The 15220-nt window shown below is 42.0% G+C and overlaps 1 protein-coding gene across 2 annotated transcripts in view; it reads right to left on the reverse strand.

The window, feature by feature from the left end:
• The window catches only part of LOC144506419 (glycerol kinase), a 102366-nt gene that overhangs the window by 72812 nt on the left and 14334 nt on the right, over window positions 1-15220 (reverse strand). For both annotated transcript variants that reach the window (XM_078232527.1, XM_078232526.1), the window contains exons 2-4: window positions 10052-10125; window positions 4128-4237; window positions 774-851 (exon numbers count right to left, since the gene is read on the reverse strand). In XM_078232527.1, coding sequence (XP_078088653.1) covers window positions 774-851; window positions 4128-4237; window positions 10052-10125 — 262 coding nt within the window. The remainder of the gene's footprint in view (window positions 1-773; window positions 852-4127; window positions 4238-10051; window positions 10126-15220) is intronic.

Genomic DNA, 15220 nt, shown 5'->3' on the forward strand with positions numbered 1-15220 from the left:
TTACAAAGAATTATGACCAAGATTTTTTGGTCAACCCATCCATTTCTTTTAAGCTAATTTATGCAACATAACATTGGTAGAAATGGCTCAGTGCAAGTTATCAAGTTTGAAAGATGAGAATTGAGTTGGCACTGACAATTGAAACAATCTTGGTTCACACATTACCAACTGCAGTTAATTCAATTGTCATATCAAGATAAATATATCCAAGAAAGTGCAACATAAACTTGCAATTAAAAAAGTCTTAATAATTCATGCACAGTTTTATTTGATTTGTTCATTTGACACGTCTTTTCAATGGCAGGATAAAGGAGGGTCACAATGTGTTTCAAGCATTTCCTAACAGCAGGAAACAACAGATCACATCAGCAACCGCTAAATCTGTGACATTTGTTAAGGTTGTACAAATAAAATAAGTTAATCTTTAATGCAGGGAACATTTTATGATGAAGTACTGTCCTGAGAAGCCACACACAAAAAGTTAAAAAATTACAAGGGCAATGTCAGAACTAAAAAGTAAAGCAGGACCTCTGCCAGTTTGCAGATATTGGTGTCGACTCTGCCACAAATTGCTGGGTTAACTAATTTAAACAAACAGATGTGTGCAGGCTCTGTTAAGTGGACACTTAGGGGTTGGTGGAAAGTAACAAGGTGTGGATGTTTCTAAAAATCAAAAAGTATTCCTGTGAAACCTACCATTTCTAATATTACAACAACCTCCATTTTAGTAACCTATCATTTAATGATAAAGTAAACAAATAAAGAAAACTTACGGATTGCATTGTAGAGTGGTTGCCCCGTCTTTTTATCCCACACAATCGTTGTTTCTCTCTGATTGCTAACTCCAATTGCTAGAATTGAACAAATTTAAAATGCTAATTTTTCACTCAAGAAAAATAGGAATCTTAAACATATTTCAAAATGATCACGACAAATTTCTTACTTTAAAATATCGTAATATACAAGGGCAATTTCCAGTTAAAAGGAATGGACATGTAATAGCAGCAAATCCTGTGGGATAACACACACAATGTACATTAGCACTTTAGGTGAGATCCTACCTGATTTTGCTGCTCTTTGTATCACCGGAAGTGGGCATGCAATGAGTTGTTTCTCAGTTATGGTTTGCTAACTCAATTCCACTTAATCCAATATTTCACATCTTTTAAAACGCTACAGCCAACCTGAGATATCACAATAACATTGCCAGTGTCAGGCAAGAACATCACTGTCCTCAACCTTCTGCATCTTCCAAGGCAGCATAGCCACCCATGCAATCTAAACTAATTTAATTTTCACACATACAAACACAATTCAGGCATTGGTCTGCACCATTCATAGGAAGAGCAATATGTCAGTCTGTTCTACCGTGCAGTTAGGACATGGCTGATCTATAGCTCATCTGCATATATTTGCCTTTATATTCTTTGCTATCTTAACCTGACAAAAAAATTCTCAGAATTACAGGAGTGTTACAGCACAGAGTCAATTTGGTCCATTGTGTCTGTGCCAGCTTCTGAATGAACAATGCACCTAGCGCCAGTCCCCTGTCTTCTCCCCATATCCCTTTACTTTCCTTTTTTCAGATAATAATTCCCTATTGAATGCCTTGATTGAACCGATTGCCGCTTGATTGAACTCTCAGGCAGCGTGAGTGCATGAAAAGGTTTTGTGTGTCTTCATTGATTTGTTTGTAAACTAAAGACCTCTATTCGATCATCCCTCAACCTACTGAACTAGATGGAATACAAACAAAAATTGTGGTATGTTTTCTCATAAGTTAAACATTTTAGCCCAAATATCAATCTGGTGGATCTGTGCTGCACCCTTCCAAGGTTTTTGAGGTTTGGTGCCAAAAAAGTTGAATGCAGTACTTCAGATGAAGTCTGGACCAACATCTTGTGCAAGGGAAGCATCACTTCCTCAGTCATATTTCAAATTCCTTGATCTAAAGGCCAACATTTTATGAGCCATTTTTATTGATTTTGTACATGTGCATAAGCTTTAGCGATGACGTCACCAGACCAGACCTGCATCGAGATTGGAAGATCGATACCAGCCACAATGTACCTGGATAAGATACAATAGATAGGATAATGGGGTTATCCAGCAGTAAGGAGAAACCCATCTCCATGATGGGAAAGCAATCTGTAAGCCCCAGTAAAGTGATTAGGAACATCGATGGGCCATTCATACTGGACAAGGCAGTCTCAGCCGTTTGTGATTTCAATAGACTGTGCTATCACTGAAGCTGATAGCGATCTAGGACCATTGTTCTTGCAGTTGCCGGTGGGGGCGGAGCTCACAGGACTTTTGAAATCTGAACTTTAAAAAGTGTGGCTTCGCAGCCATTTCTCTCTCTTTTCTCTTCGAACCCGCATGGCAACTCTCTCACCCTCCTGAACCGCGTTGCAGACAGCAGTTTTCCAGCACACAGCCAGCCCAGAAGGTCAAGGTCGGCTCAGCTGAGTATTTCCTAGTAATTCATGAAGTTCCCGAGGGTAACATAGCGGTGGAGGCTTTTGTGGGAATGGTGGGTGCATGAACCTTTTCATAGTATGATATTGCTAACACTGTTTAAAGTTAGAATTTACGTTGTGCCCGTTTAGTTTTTGTTCCCATAGTCATAGTTATAGAGTATAAGATACCTATATGTTTGTTTTCTGGTGTTGATGAGGTTTAATTTTGGTGTTTAATAAAAGATATATGATTTGAACTCGATTGGAGCCCATCTTGCTCTTTCATTTTCTCATCAGCTATCTCTGGTCAGGTCACATTTTAATATCCCTTACCATAATTCCGGAGTCGAGAACCGAGGGTACTCTGGGCGATTCGAACCCGCCCACTCAGGAAAGGCTGCCAGGTAGTGGATAGGCAGCAGTTTCCTTTTCTCTCTCTTGGGGACGCTACTCTAGTGAAGTAGGCGCAAGGTGGCCGTTGTTCCATCGGCGAGAGAGAGAATCACTTGGGCATTGGTGGGGTTTGGGTAACGGAGAACCAAACCTAAAATAAGCCCGCGAGTGGAGTTAAAAAGAGGGAGCCAGCTGCACAGGAAGATCGTGACTGGATTTCCATTTTTGGCCACCTGGTGACATTTCCCGGCCTGCTATGCAACTTAAGCAGTGCAGCGGGCCGGGAAAATCATGCTCAAGCAGCACAGCAGGCTGGAAAAATTGTACCCAACATGTTTGTACATATGTCCCACCAAATTTTCACATTAATTCAGTTAAAGCAGTCTGTCATTGCTGGATCACCCTAGCTGCAATCCAATCTTTGGCACTACTGTACATTTAAAAAAAAATTAATATTGCTATGCATCCTCTTTTCCCAAGATCGATTTCCTTTCCAATGATCCTATAGCCTGGAGTATTTATCTCCTAATCATACCCTGTTCTCTGTCAATGGCTACTATATTATAACCTTTAAGCGTCCTTGCCCATGAGTCCGTAATCACTGGAGCTACTTCAGTTTGGATTAGGCACCTTGCATTGTGAATCAAATTATTGTCCATCAAACAGAAAAGCACATTTAAAATGTTCTAAGTTAAAGGAGCACATACAGTGACACACATCTGCCCAATACACAGCCATTCTCTGTATTAGCAACCAATCCTGTATTACAAGAAGCAGCTTAAGAGGTCAGTTTACCAATGTGTTTCAATTGCAAGTTTTGGCATACCCTGCTAAAATAGTCACAGCAAGCAATGAAAGCTACAAGGTTTGTTAATAACTTGCAATAAATATGGACCAGGTTGAAAGGTAACATTGTGCTGTTTGAACCCTTGAGAGTTGGATGCGCAAGAGTGTTGGGGATCTCACATGTGGGGACCAGTCTGGATTTTTAAAACAGTTACGGTGAAGCTAGAAGTACTTTTAGTAACTATTAGTGTAATGCTGGCAGAACCATCCAAAGTTAATGATTTGAATTGCTTTGTTAGATGATTCCCAGCACAGCACAGTTATCCAGGGGAAGTTAGCATTTCTGGACAATTGACGCATAAACCCTTACTTGAGAACTTCCAGAGGGATTCCCTAGTGCATCTTTGGGGTATTCCCCAAATTCAACATTGGGGGAGCCAGGAGGTTATGGGCTATTTTTATAATCACAAATATTTAAAAATTAAATACCTTTAATAGCAGTGGAAGCATCAATCTTGAGTTGCTTCAATTTATCACATGCCTTCTCAATACACTCAAAAACAGACTGCAAAATTTCTTTGGGATCCTCTTCTGCCCATCTATAGAATAAAGCATAAAATCTTTTAATTAAAGAATATATACAACCATACAAGAAAGAACCAGGATATCTGGGGATGCATGAAATACCACAGAAAAATAAAGACCTTAGGTGGAGGGTAAGGGGAAAAAAGACTTGCCAATTTCTTACTAACCCCCAAAAGGAAAAGCAAGTTCCAGGAAATAATATTGCTTGCATGATACACTCCCTTCAACTGACCCATCTACCTTCTATGGGACAACATTGTGTTATCAGTCGGTCACAGCATTCGGCCTCTGATCTTCGGGTAAGCGTTCTCCAAGGCGGCCTTCACGACACACGACAGCGCAGAGTCGCTGTGATCACAATGTTGTAAGAAGTCTCACAACACCAGGTTAAAGTCCAACAGGTTTATTTGGTAGCACAAGCCAGTAGCTTTTGGAGCACTGCTCCTTCATCAGGTAAGTGGGAATTCTGTTCACAATCAGGGCATATAAAGACACAAACTCAATTTACAAAATAATGGTTGGAATGCGAGTCTTTACAGGTAATCAAGTCTTAAAGGTACAGTGTGAGTGGAGAGAGGGTTAAGCACAGGTTAAAGAGATGTGTATTGTCTCCAGCCAGGACAGTTAGTGAGATTTTGCAAGCCCAGGCAAGTCGTGGGGGTTACAGATAGTGTGACATGAACCCAAGATCCCAGTTGAGGCTGATAGCCAAGTTCCGCACACATGAGGACGGCCTCAACCGGGATCTTGGGTTCATGTCACACTATCTGTAACCCCCACGACTTGCCTGGGCTTGCAAAATCTCACTAACTGTCCTGGCTGGAGACAATACACATCTCTTTAACCTGTGCTTAACCCTCTCTCCACTCACACTGTACCTTTAAGACTTGATTACCTGTAAAGACTCGCATTCCAACCATTATTTTGTAAATTGAGTTTGTGTCTTTATATGCCCTGATTGTGAACAGAATTCCCACTTACCTGATGAAGGAGCAGTGCTCCAAAAGCTACTGGCTTGTGCTACCAAATAAACCTGTTGGACTTTAACCTGGTGTTGTGAGACTTCTTACAACATTGTGGCACAGTGGTTAGCACCGCTGCTTCACAGCTTGAGGGACCCGGGTTCAATTCCTGGCTTGGGTCACTGTCTGTGCGGAGTCTGCACGTTCTTTCTGTGTCTGCATGGGTTTCCTCCGGGTGCTCGGGTTTCCTTCCACAGTCCAAAAGGTGTGCTTGGTTAGGTGCATTGACCGTGCTAAGTTCTCCCTCAGTGTACCTGAACAGGCACTGGAGTGTGGCGACTAGGTGATTTTCACAGTAACTTCAGTGCAGTTTCATGTAAGCCTCCTTGTGACACTAATAAATAAGCTTTAAACTATGTGTTGTCATCTTATCTTGGCTTCAATGAGGAATTCAGACAGCCACCTTAAAATGTTTGCTGTGAATCCTCACTGACTGAATGTCAGAGGCTAGGAATACTGTGGCGAGTAACTCATTTCCTGACTCCCAAAAGCCTGTCCACGACCAATAAGGCTCAAGTCAGGAGTGTGATGGCATACTCCCCACTTGCCTAGATGCATGCAGCTCCAACAACACTGAAGAAGCTTGACACCATCCAGGATAAAGCAACCTGCTTGACTGATGCCACATCCACAAAAAACATCCACGCCCTCCATCGGCGCTCAGTAGCAGCAGTGTGTACTATCTACAAGATATACTACCGAAATTCACCAAAGATCCTTAGACAGCACCTTCCAAACCCACGACCACTTCTATCTAGAAGGGCAAGGGCAACAGATACATGGGAACACCACCACCTGCAAGTTCCCCTCCAAACCACTCACCATCCTGACTTGGAAATATATCGCCGTTCCTTTGCTGGGTCAAAGCCCTGGAATTCCCTAAGTAACGGCAGTGTGGGTCAGCCCACAGCACGTGAACTGCAGCGTTTCAAGAAGACAGCTGATCACCACCTTCTCAAGGGCAACTAGGAATGGGCAATAAATACTGGCTGGCTAGCTAGCGATGCCCATGACCCCCGATTGAACAAAAGGAAATGTGCCAAAAACTTGTTCTGGAGATGAATGCCAGGAAGAGATGCACCATCCAGCATTTAACCTAGTTTTACACTTTGTAACTTGGACTTAGATTCCCAGTCCTCCTTAATATACCCAGCTGGAGTAGCTTTTATCGGCTTCAATAGGTTCTATACAAAAGTAGGTTGTGCCTTTTTAATTTTGCACACGTAGTCAAGATTTGATGTCATAGTACTACCCAAATCAAAACATCTGAAACACCATCTCAAGTGCATCACACCACATTTATATATATTAAAAGAAATATGCCAGATAGAGGCACAATTTCCCATCATATTTGGATCTGCCTGCAAACTATTTCTCACTTAATATGAACATACCTTTGCATTATCTAACTTGAAATTGTTACAATTTGAATATATATTCCACTAACACTCAGGCCAAATAGAAGTACAATTGGAAGATCATGCATGACTGTTGAGAAAGAATGTCGCAACAGCATCATTAGTGCTGCTTGAATGTTTGAGAACACCGGGATCAGAGAACAGGAGGAAGGCATTTGTTCATAACATTCCGTTCCAGGAAAAGGGCAAACTGTTCTGCCTCCAGGCTATTATCAGCTGTCTTTAAGTACATAAGTATGTGTCACACAGCACTAATCAGCTCCAGAAACAAGTAGGGCTGTTGATTGGTGCCCTTCAGCAAAATACTCATATTTGAAGACTAGCTACTTACGTGTTTTTTTCCAAGAAAATAATTTTCATGCATTGGATCTTGTCCCATCTAATACTAGAAAGAACTCCTGAGTCATTATCCCAAATCTGATGAGATGCTAAACCAAGATGCAAGCAAAGTAATCTGAAAACTAAAGAATGTTGGAATAGGAGCAGGAGTGAGTTAACCAACCAATCAAGCCTGACCCACCCACCATTCAATAAGATTACAACTGCTTTTCTACATCAAATCCACTTTCTTGTCCTATCCCGATAGTCCATTGATTCCACTGGTGTTTAATAACCTCTGCATCTCGGTCTTGAATATACTCATGACTGAGCACGCGCGCAAGTCTCTGGGGTAGAAAATTCTAAACATTCACAAACCTCTGAACAGCAAAATTTTTTCTGATCTCTGTCTTAAATGGCCATTCCCTTAAATTGCTGACAGTATGATCCCTTGTTTCGGACCTTCCAGCCAGAGGAACTATATCAATCATATGTAAATTATTGCAGATACTAAGGGTGTGATCTTACGACCCCATCCCAACAGATTTTTGAAAAGGTAAAGTGGTAACATCAAGCAAGAGCTGAAAAATCAAAGTTGTGCCCGTTAGTGCTTAGCATGTTACTAATGAGTCCCGGACATTATCATCCAAGCTCACTTACCTTAATCACCTCGTCAGTCGAGGTGCCCCCTGATGAGAATCACAGATAGTCTCCACCAGTGGAGACCAGATGTGATGGCTTCGCCAGGGAGATCGGAGGCCACAGAAGACCCCGGGTGGTTGGGTGCAGAGGTGGGCAATGCTCATGGGGCAGTGCCCACTGGGCACCCCGGCACTGCCCACCAGGCATCATAACTGTGCCAGAGGCAGTGCCAAGGGGGTGGAGCCTGAGTGGGGGTAGAGCCAATGGGGGTGGAGCTATGACGGAGACGGGAAGGGGGCAACTCTGCAGGGCTGGGACGGGAATTCTGCAGATGGTGGTGATTGTGGGGGCACGTGGGGCTGATGGTGTCCATGCGGCGGATAATGGGTGTCAGTGTATGGGATGTCCTGCTGTGTATTGGGTGGGTGGGTAGGTGGGACAGCAGGAGGTCTCCCAGATTGAGGTGCCTGCGCAATGGCGCCCCTAAAGCTCAGCAGCTGGTTTCTCCGGTGAGTCCGAAAGCTTGTGTGGCTTTTACTACCAAATAAACCTGTTGGACTTTAACCTGGTGTTGTTAAACTTCTTACTGTGTTCTCCGGTGAGCCCAGGTTTCGCCTCCCATCCTCCACCCCCCCCCTCCTCCCCCCCTTCCCTTCCTCCCCCCCACCCCCTTCCCCCCACCCCCTTCCTTCCTCCCTCCTCCTCCTCCTTCCCCCCTCCTCCTCCTTCCCCCCTGCTCCCTTCCTTCCCCCCTGCCCCCTTCCCCCCTTTTCCCCCACTCCCCCTTTCCTCCCCCCCCCCATTCCTCCCCTTCCCCCCCCTTTCCCACCCCCCTTTCTGGTGAGAAGTGATCCTGGCACTTTTTTCACAAAGTACCATAAGATTACATTTTCAAACTCGCCCAAAAAACAAGTCTGAAACACTCATTTTCCCACTCATTCAGCACTTTGAATTTTTTACATTAAGTGGCACCCTCAAGCGTTCTGTACAATTTTTGAAACCAAAAGGATGTAGATCCACTATTATTAAGAATACTGACTAGGCCCAAACTGCTCAATGCAAAAAACGTCAATGCATTTTGCAGTTAATAAAAATAGCCACCATAACATCTGATAAAAACAAAGATTTGAAAAAGTCAGGGTTGAAGTGCCTAATTTGATCATTTCCCACAGATTGGTAGCAAAAAGGAACTGGTGTTTTGAACTAAGGAACCCATTGCTTGCCTTGCTGTGTTAAGACTGGAGGGTTGGAAGGGCTGCACAAATGAGACATCTCCAACAGTGCCAAAGAAAAATCATATTCAACTCAAAACACTAACCCTGCTTCTCACTCAAATCGATGCTGGCGGGCCTGCTGAGCTTTTGCAGCAGTTTCAGTTTTTATTTGAGATTCCCATCATCTGAGGTATTTTGTTTTTATTTGTCTATCTATTATAAACTTCATTACGTTAAAAAAAGCTCTAATTCATGAAAGCCGATTCGCTGCATTTAGATCCCCTCAAGTATTTAATGCCTCATAAAACATACAACTGTATTCTATTATTACAGAAATAAAGTTACTTAAAGATCACATTTACTCTGTATAGCCACTAGATAACCAAAATGGAAAGTATTTGATTCACTAATTAACCTGACCTTGATGAACATAGCATTCTTAAACAAAGTCACGAATAGCACGACCAAGGAGACATAGCGACAAACCTAGGAACTACAGTCAGAAGTTCAAAGTAGAAGAAAATGAAGAGCATGATTTGATGCAAAATAGAAAGCAGAATATCAGTCAATTGAGTGGATGGCGATGAAGGAACTTGACTTTGGTGGTGGGAACTTAAAGAAAGAAAAAACTAGGAGAGAAAACTAATAAAGGTGGAGATACAAATAAGGTGGGTGGAGTATTGTAATGGTAGAGTGTCACAGAAGAGAAGCCCACAGAATTGAAGGCAAATTACTGACATGGCTGGGAAATTGATTGAATGACAGATGACAGAAAGAAGGGATAATGCGTAGATACACACATTGGCAGGATGTGATTAGTGGTGTTAAGGAACTGTGTTAGGGTCTCAATTATTCACATTATTTATTAATGACTTGGGATAACGGCATAAAAAGGTTCAACTGATCATTGTTGAAACTTGGTAAATTATAGAAGTGACGTTTTATGCAGTTGCTATTGACTACCTAGAAAATTTAAATCCTTTAATTACAAAATAGTAGTGAAGTTTGGAACAGTATTGGCACTTTAGATCAGGAAGTCACATGGAGTCTTTACTTGTATGCTGTAAAATTGATGGAGTTGTCTAATGTTGTATTTAGTAAAGACATAAAATGCATTATATTCACCAAAATGAGTTTTCAAAGGAAGTACACAGGAAGTTCTATCAGCAAGAAAAAAAACGGAGAAAACCGTAAAGTGCAACTAAAGCTCTTACCCTGCTTGTGGAAGTTTCTGTAAGATTTCCACTTGGTGCTGAACGATGATTTCCGATGTCTTCGGATTAAAGACCTGTTAAGTGGATGTTAAATCTTGTCAGTTTCTTCAAAGTACTAACAGATCGCAAAAGTAATTAAATAAATTTGTCAGAGCAGCATCAATGAAAAATAGCAAAATGATGCATCACAATCTAAACATTTCAAAATAAGTTACATATTGAAACTTATTTGTAATTAGCTGCTTGGTAACACAGAACTTGAGTACTGTTGAAAAAAGTCAAGCTATTGAAGCTTTTCATCTTGCACTCACTTGGACAGATTCGTAAGAATACCAAATCTAAAGGGAATAACAACTTATATTGCATAAGAAGATGTGCTCATTGGTTGGCAAGAGGACTCTGATTGTAAGGGGCATAGCCATGGACAATGTACCAGGAAACATTTAACTGCCAAGCTTTGTTTGAATTCAAACCAGGCATGACTCTAATTGATCAAGGCACTGCCATGGGGTATGAGCCAGGGAATGGCTGTCCCTCGAGTTTTTACTTAGATAAAAAAGGCATACTGTCTGGGATACTCCAGCTGTTTATTGGCCACCGAATGACACATCGCCTCCTGCCGCCAAGAAACACGTGACTGGGAGGCCAGAGAATCCCACCCAATGTGTAGAAATACTCTTTCTGTTTGTCAAGGACAGGGCTCCGTGTGTGAATATGTGTAGCTTCTGGGACATCGTCAAGGTTCCAGATAAAGGAGAGCTCGATCCTCAAGTTAGCATTCAAAGTCATGGAACTGGGAAACTTGACTGTTAAGAAAAATAAATCATTGTGTTAGGAATAATGTACAAGTTTAAGCTTAATTTGTGCTTCTGTATGTGTGCATGAGAATGGGTTAAAACATTAGTTTCGCCTAATGTTAAAGGAATGTGCCTGCATATCCATAGTTTATTTTCACTTTAAGCCTTGCCTGCAATGCTATTAAAGGCTTGTGACTTCAAAAGAATTACAGGCTTTTTAAAAAAAAAACTTGTTGGTTGGCAACCAGAGGTCCACACTGAAAAGATAAGTATTCGGTTGAAACCAGGCATCAGAGAGAAAGTAGCTCTCACAGAAATTACTAGTACAGGCAGGACAAAACTAGGATGAAGACAACGAGTCCCAGTAGCTAAGAATAACCAGAAATCAGGGAATGAGTGTTCCAGGAAATTAAAGGAATAAAGAACAAAAATCTAGAAAAGGATTTTGTTCAGTGAAGTCAGGAGTAGCGAGTCTCCTAGTTAAAAACAGAGCTGCAAGGTGCAGACCTGGAGACGTCAGCAGGTGGGAAGTCTGACATCTTAAGTAATCCTAAGGTTGGTGACATCTTGTTATCACCTGTGAAGTAGGGGAATTCTGTTGGTGTAACTGGATACCTGAAAATTGTGCAGAAGCTTGAATGCATGTGGCAATCCTGGGCAGAGGAATACTAAAAGGAGGTTGAAATTTTGGATGTGGATCCTTGGTGAAGGCATCTGAGAGAAAGCCTTGTATAGGAGAAGCTTTTGCCTTCTTTGAGAGTGGTGTTTGGAAACCCTTATGTGGGAGCCAGAGTTCCAGAGAGACCATGTCACAAGCAGCTAAAGTGAGAAATCCACAGAAGTTGTTTGGGTGGCATCTGTCACTTGGTTTCAAGATGTGGTGTGACTGACCACATTTCACCTATTGCTTTATCGACAGTGTACATACGGAGAACATTAGAATATGATATATTTTGTAACTTGCATAATCCTTATAAATCTGTATATACCTGTAAAGGTATAGCTGGGGTAAAAGAATAGAGTATTACAGTTAATCTTTTCTTGTTTAATAAATATTTTATTATTTTGCTAAAAGTTAATCGGCAGTCCTTTGAGTCTGTTCATCCACGTCTCTAAACAAAAAAATAGAAGTTACGATCTTTCGAACCGGGGTTCTGCTCTGGGATCTGACAGTCCAGTAGTAGCATCAGCTGTGAACGTAACACTGACTCCAACCCACTTCCGGTTGTAATAGGTTGGGGAAAGGAGGGTGGGCACAAGGCAGCTAATCTGCTACCTACAGGCAGGCTGACAATTAAAATACTTGTATCATATTACATTTCTACATGTCCACGGTATTATCCATTAACCAAGAAAACTGGCAGCTGCAGGAATATGAAATTAGCTGGATGTAACAGCTAAATGTCTTTCCAGCACTGCTTGCTCAAAAAAAGGTGTTTCTGCCCCCATGATCGGACATTCTCCCACCTCAGTGTAATTAGAGTCCTCTGATGTTTTACTTACCACCCATCACTCAAATTTCTGACTCCCTGCCACCCTAGCAATGGCTAACAACCTGCTTGGAGCCGGGTGCTGAAAGCCTACTTGACTGACAGCTAGCCTCTCTAGTCTGTAGCTGGGAAGGAGCACCAGATGAGATATCTCGAACCCTGGGCATCAGGAGGCAACACAACCAAAATGACTCTCGATCCTGGTTAGAGAACAGTGTCTATATCCCTAACTATGCTATCCTCGATTGTGACTACATTTCTCTCCAACCACATGAACGGTTTGCCGTGGTCAGTTTACTCATCCTCCCTATAGTCACGCTCCCGTCCACACAGGGAGCAAGAATCTAAAACCTGTTGGACGAGGACAAGGGCTTATCTCCTGCAACCCTACTCCTTGGATCCCTCTACCTGCCTCACTCACAGTCACACCCTCTTTACTCTTGTCTTGGCTCAATAGGTGTATTTAATCTATAGGTAAAATTTTCTTTTAAAGCTATACAAATGTATAAATAACAACGCGATTGAATAACAAAAATGAACTCTGACAGTAAAACAGGAATAAAAGCAGACAGCCACTTTACCAGTCCATACAATACATTATCCAAAATTATTTAGATTAAGAAAAGTAGTTTTTGCACTCAAAAGACAGGAAAGTATATGCAGATAGCCAGTAGTGGAAGATCAGATAGGTTTGAAGTTACTACCCCTATAAAAATTAATTTGAATTGGGACAGCTCCTTCCTGACAGTAATTCTTAAGAGATGGAAATCTTTTTAAATATACTAATTTAGCATATCTTCAAAAGGTCTCAAAGCACACCAAAAATCAGTGAATTACTTTTGAAGTGGATTTAATATTATGCAGGCAAATATTGCAGGCAATTTGAACACAGTAAAAGTCCCCAAAACAGCAAATAAAATGAATACTGTAAGCAGTCATTTATTTGAGGGAGGAATGTTGGTCAGAACACCAGGGCCTTATGCAAGGCCTTAATACAAAAGCATCCATATTTCATCTTTGTATAATGCTTTAGGATATTTTATGTTCAGTTCAACCATGTCTCATCTTCAAGATGCCAATAATGTGGCACACCCTCACTGTTGAGCCAAAGTGTCAATCTCTACTCTGGTGGGACCTGAACATTTGCAGAAAACATTAATTTCCTCTCCTGTATAGGCACACATGGTTATCCAACCCCAGATTAGCATAGCCCTCCCAGTCAAGTACAAGCAGCTCACATTCTACTCTGCTCCTTGTCTTGTGTGCACATAGGACGTGGACAGGAAAACCACAAAGCATAATCTGGTAAGAGCCTAGAAACACTAATTGTTGTGTTATCACCTAAAAGTTTGCGTTTTTAAAAACAGTGGATGTATTTGTGACAATTGTTGTTGCTGTCAGTATTACATAGTAAAATGGAAGGCACACCACCAGGTAACAAAGGCTTTCCTCCCACCAACAACCACCCTTACCCCAAACTCTTTGATTTGATATACATTCCAGTGGAACAGGACTCCCGTCTGTGACAGGAGAGGCCTACACCCCTGCCACTCCCCCTGCTCAACCCAATCCCTCAGCTCCCCTCTCGCTCCACACAACACACACACAAACACACACCACACATTACCCTGCAACAAGGTGGAAGTCCATTTCAGATGTTAATGAATGACTATTCCAAATGCATCATTAACATCCTTGTCCTCATTTGGCAATGGCGTATTTGCTTTACAATACTTGAAGAGATTCAGCAGTATAAATTAAAATGTTAATTTGTAACAGCAAAATTAATTTCATGCCAACTTTCCTTCAATTATATAATACCAAATTTGATATTTATCCAGTTGGCATTCATTAGAGATCACTAACTCCAATGTCCAATACAAGGTCCAGGATTTTGCAAGTGGATTATCCTACTGCTTTCCACATCCCAGAATCTGACTCAGGGCAGGGCATCTTCATCTTCGACCAGGCAAGCATCAGGGTGACCCGCCCCGACCCCCACATCCATCGACATCAGGGCATTTCCATTCCCCCCAATCCCCAAAGCAGGCACATGCCCACTTCCCCGCATCATCCATCGGGCACATCCCATACATTAACTCCTCAATGGGGCTATACAGGGGGCCCACCTCGGCATAGACAACCTCACACTGCCAACCTGCCATTGACAGGATGCAACGGGCATATCCTTCACCACCCGGGGGCTATCCTTACCTTTACGCCTCCAGCATCAGTCATCACAACTGGTTTTCATTTTACAAAATTTGCAGCACTCCAGTGTGACATCACACTGGAGGAAGGGCATTCAACGCTCCTGGATGCAACAGGGTTAAGCTGTATAATGATATTAAAATTAAGTCAATTTCATGGAAATCAGGTTCACACCTTAAGTGATTACATTGCCGGGGGCGGGGAACAAATCCCATTATGGCCCTCTTACGAGATTTAGCGGCAAATCGGCCCTGAATATCGCACCCATGGTCTCACTTCCTGAGATTCTTGTACATCAAAGTTGCCTAAAGAAATATTCAAATCCCTTTTACATGGAGATATTTATTGTTCGAGCGATGTTAATAAACAGAGGGAGGTGTTACTGAATTACAGAATGGGATAGCACAAAAGGCAGCCTTTTGACCCACTGTGCATTCGCCAGCTCATTGGTGGAGCTTTCTAATTAATCCCATTTCCCTGCTTTTTACTCTTGGTCCTATATTTGTTTAATTCCATTTTCTTCTGAATATTGTTACAAATATGAGGTTTATAAGATTGTTATATTCCAGGTCTATGGCAGGTGGGGGTTTTCCCTTCCCATTTCTGGCACATGGGAATGGTGGCGGTAAATCAAGCAGGAGTCCTCAAAAAGCTTTTATGCCAGCGGGATT

Source organism: Mustelus asterias, chromosome 17 (genome assembly GCF_964213995.1).
Source record: "Mustelus asterias chromosome 17, sMusAst1.hap1.1, whole genome shotgun sequence".
Lineage (NCBI taxonomy): Eukaryota > Metazoa > Chordata > Chondrichthyes > Carcharhiniformes > Triakidae > Mustelus > Mustelus asterias.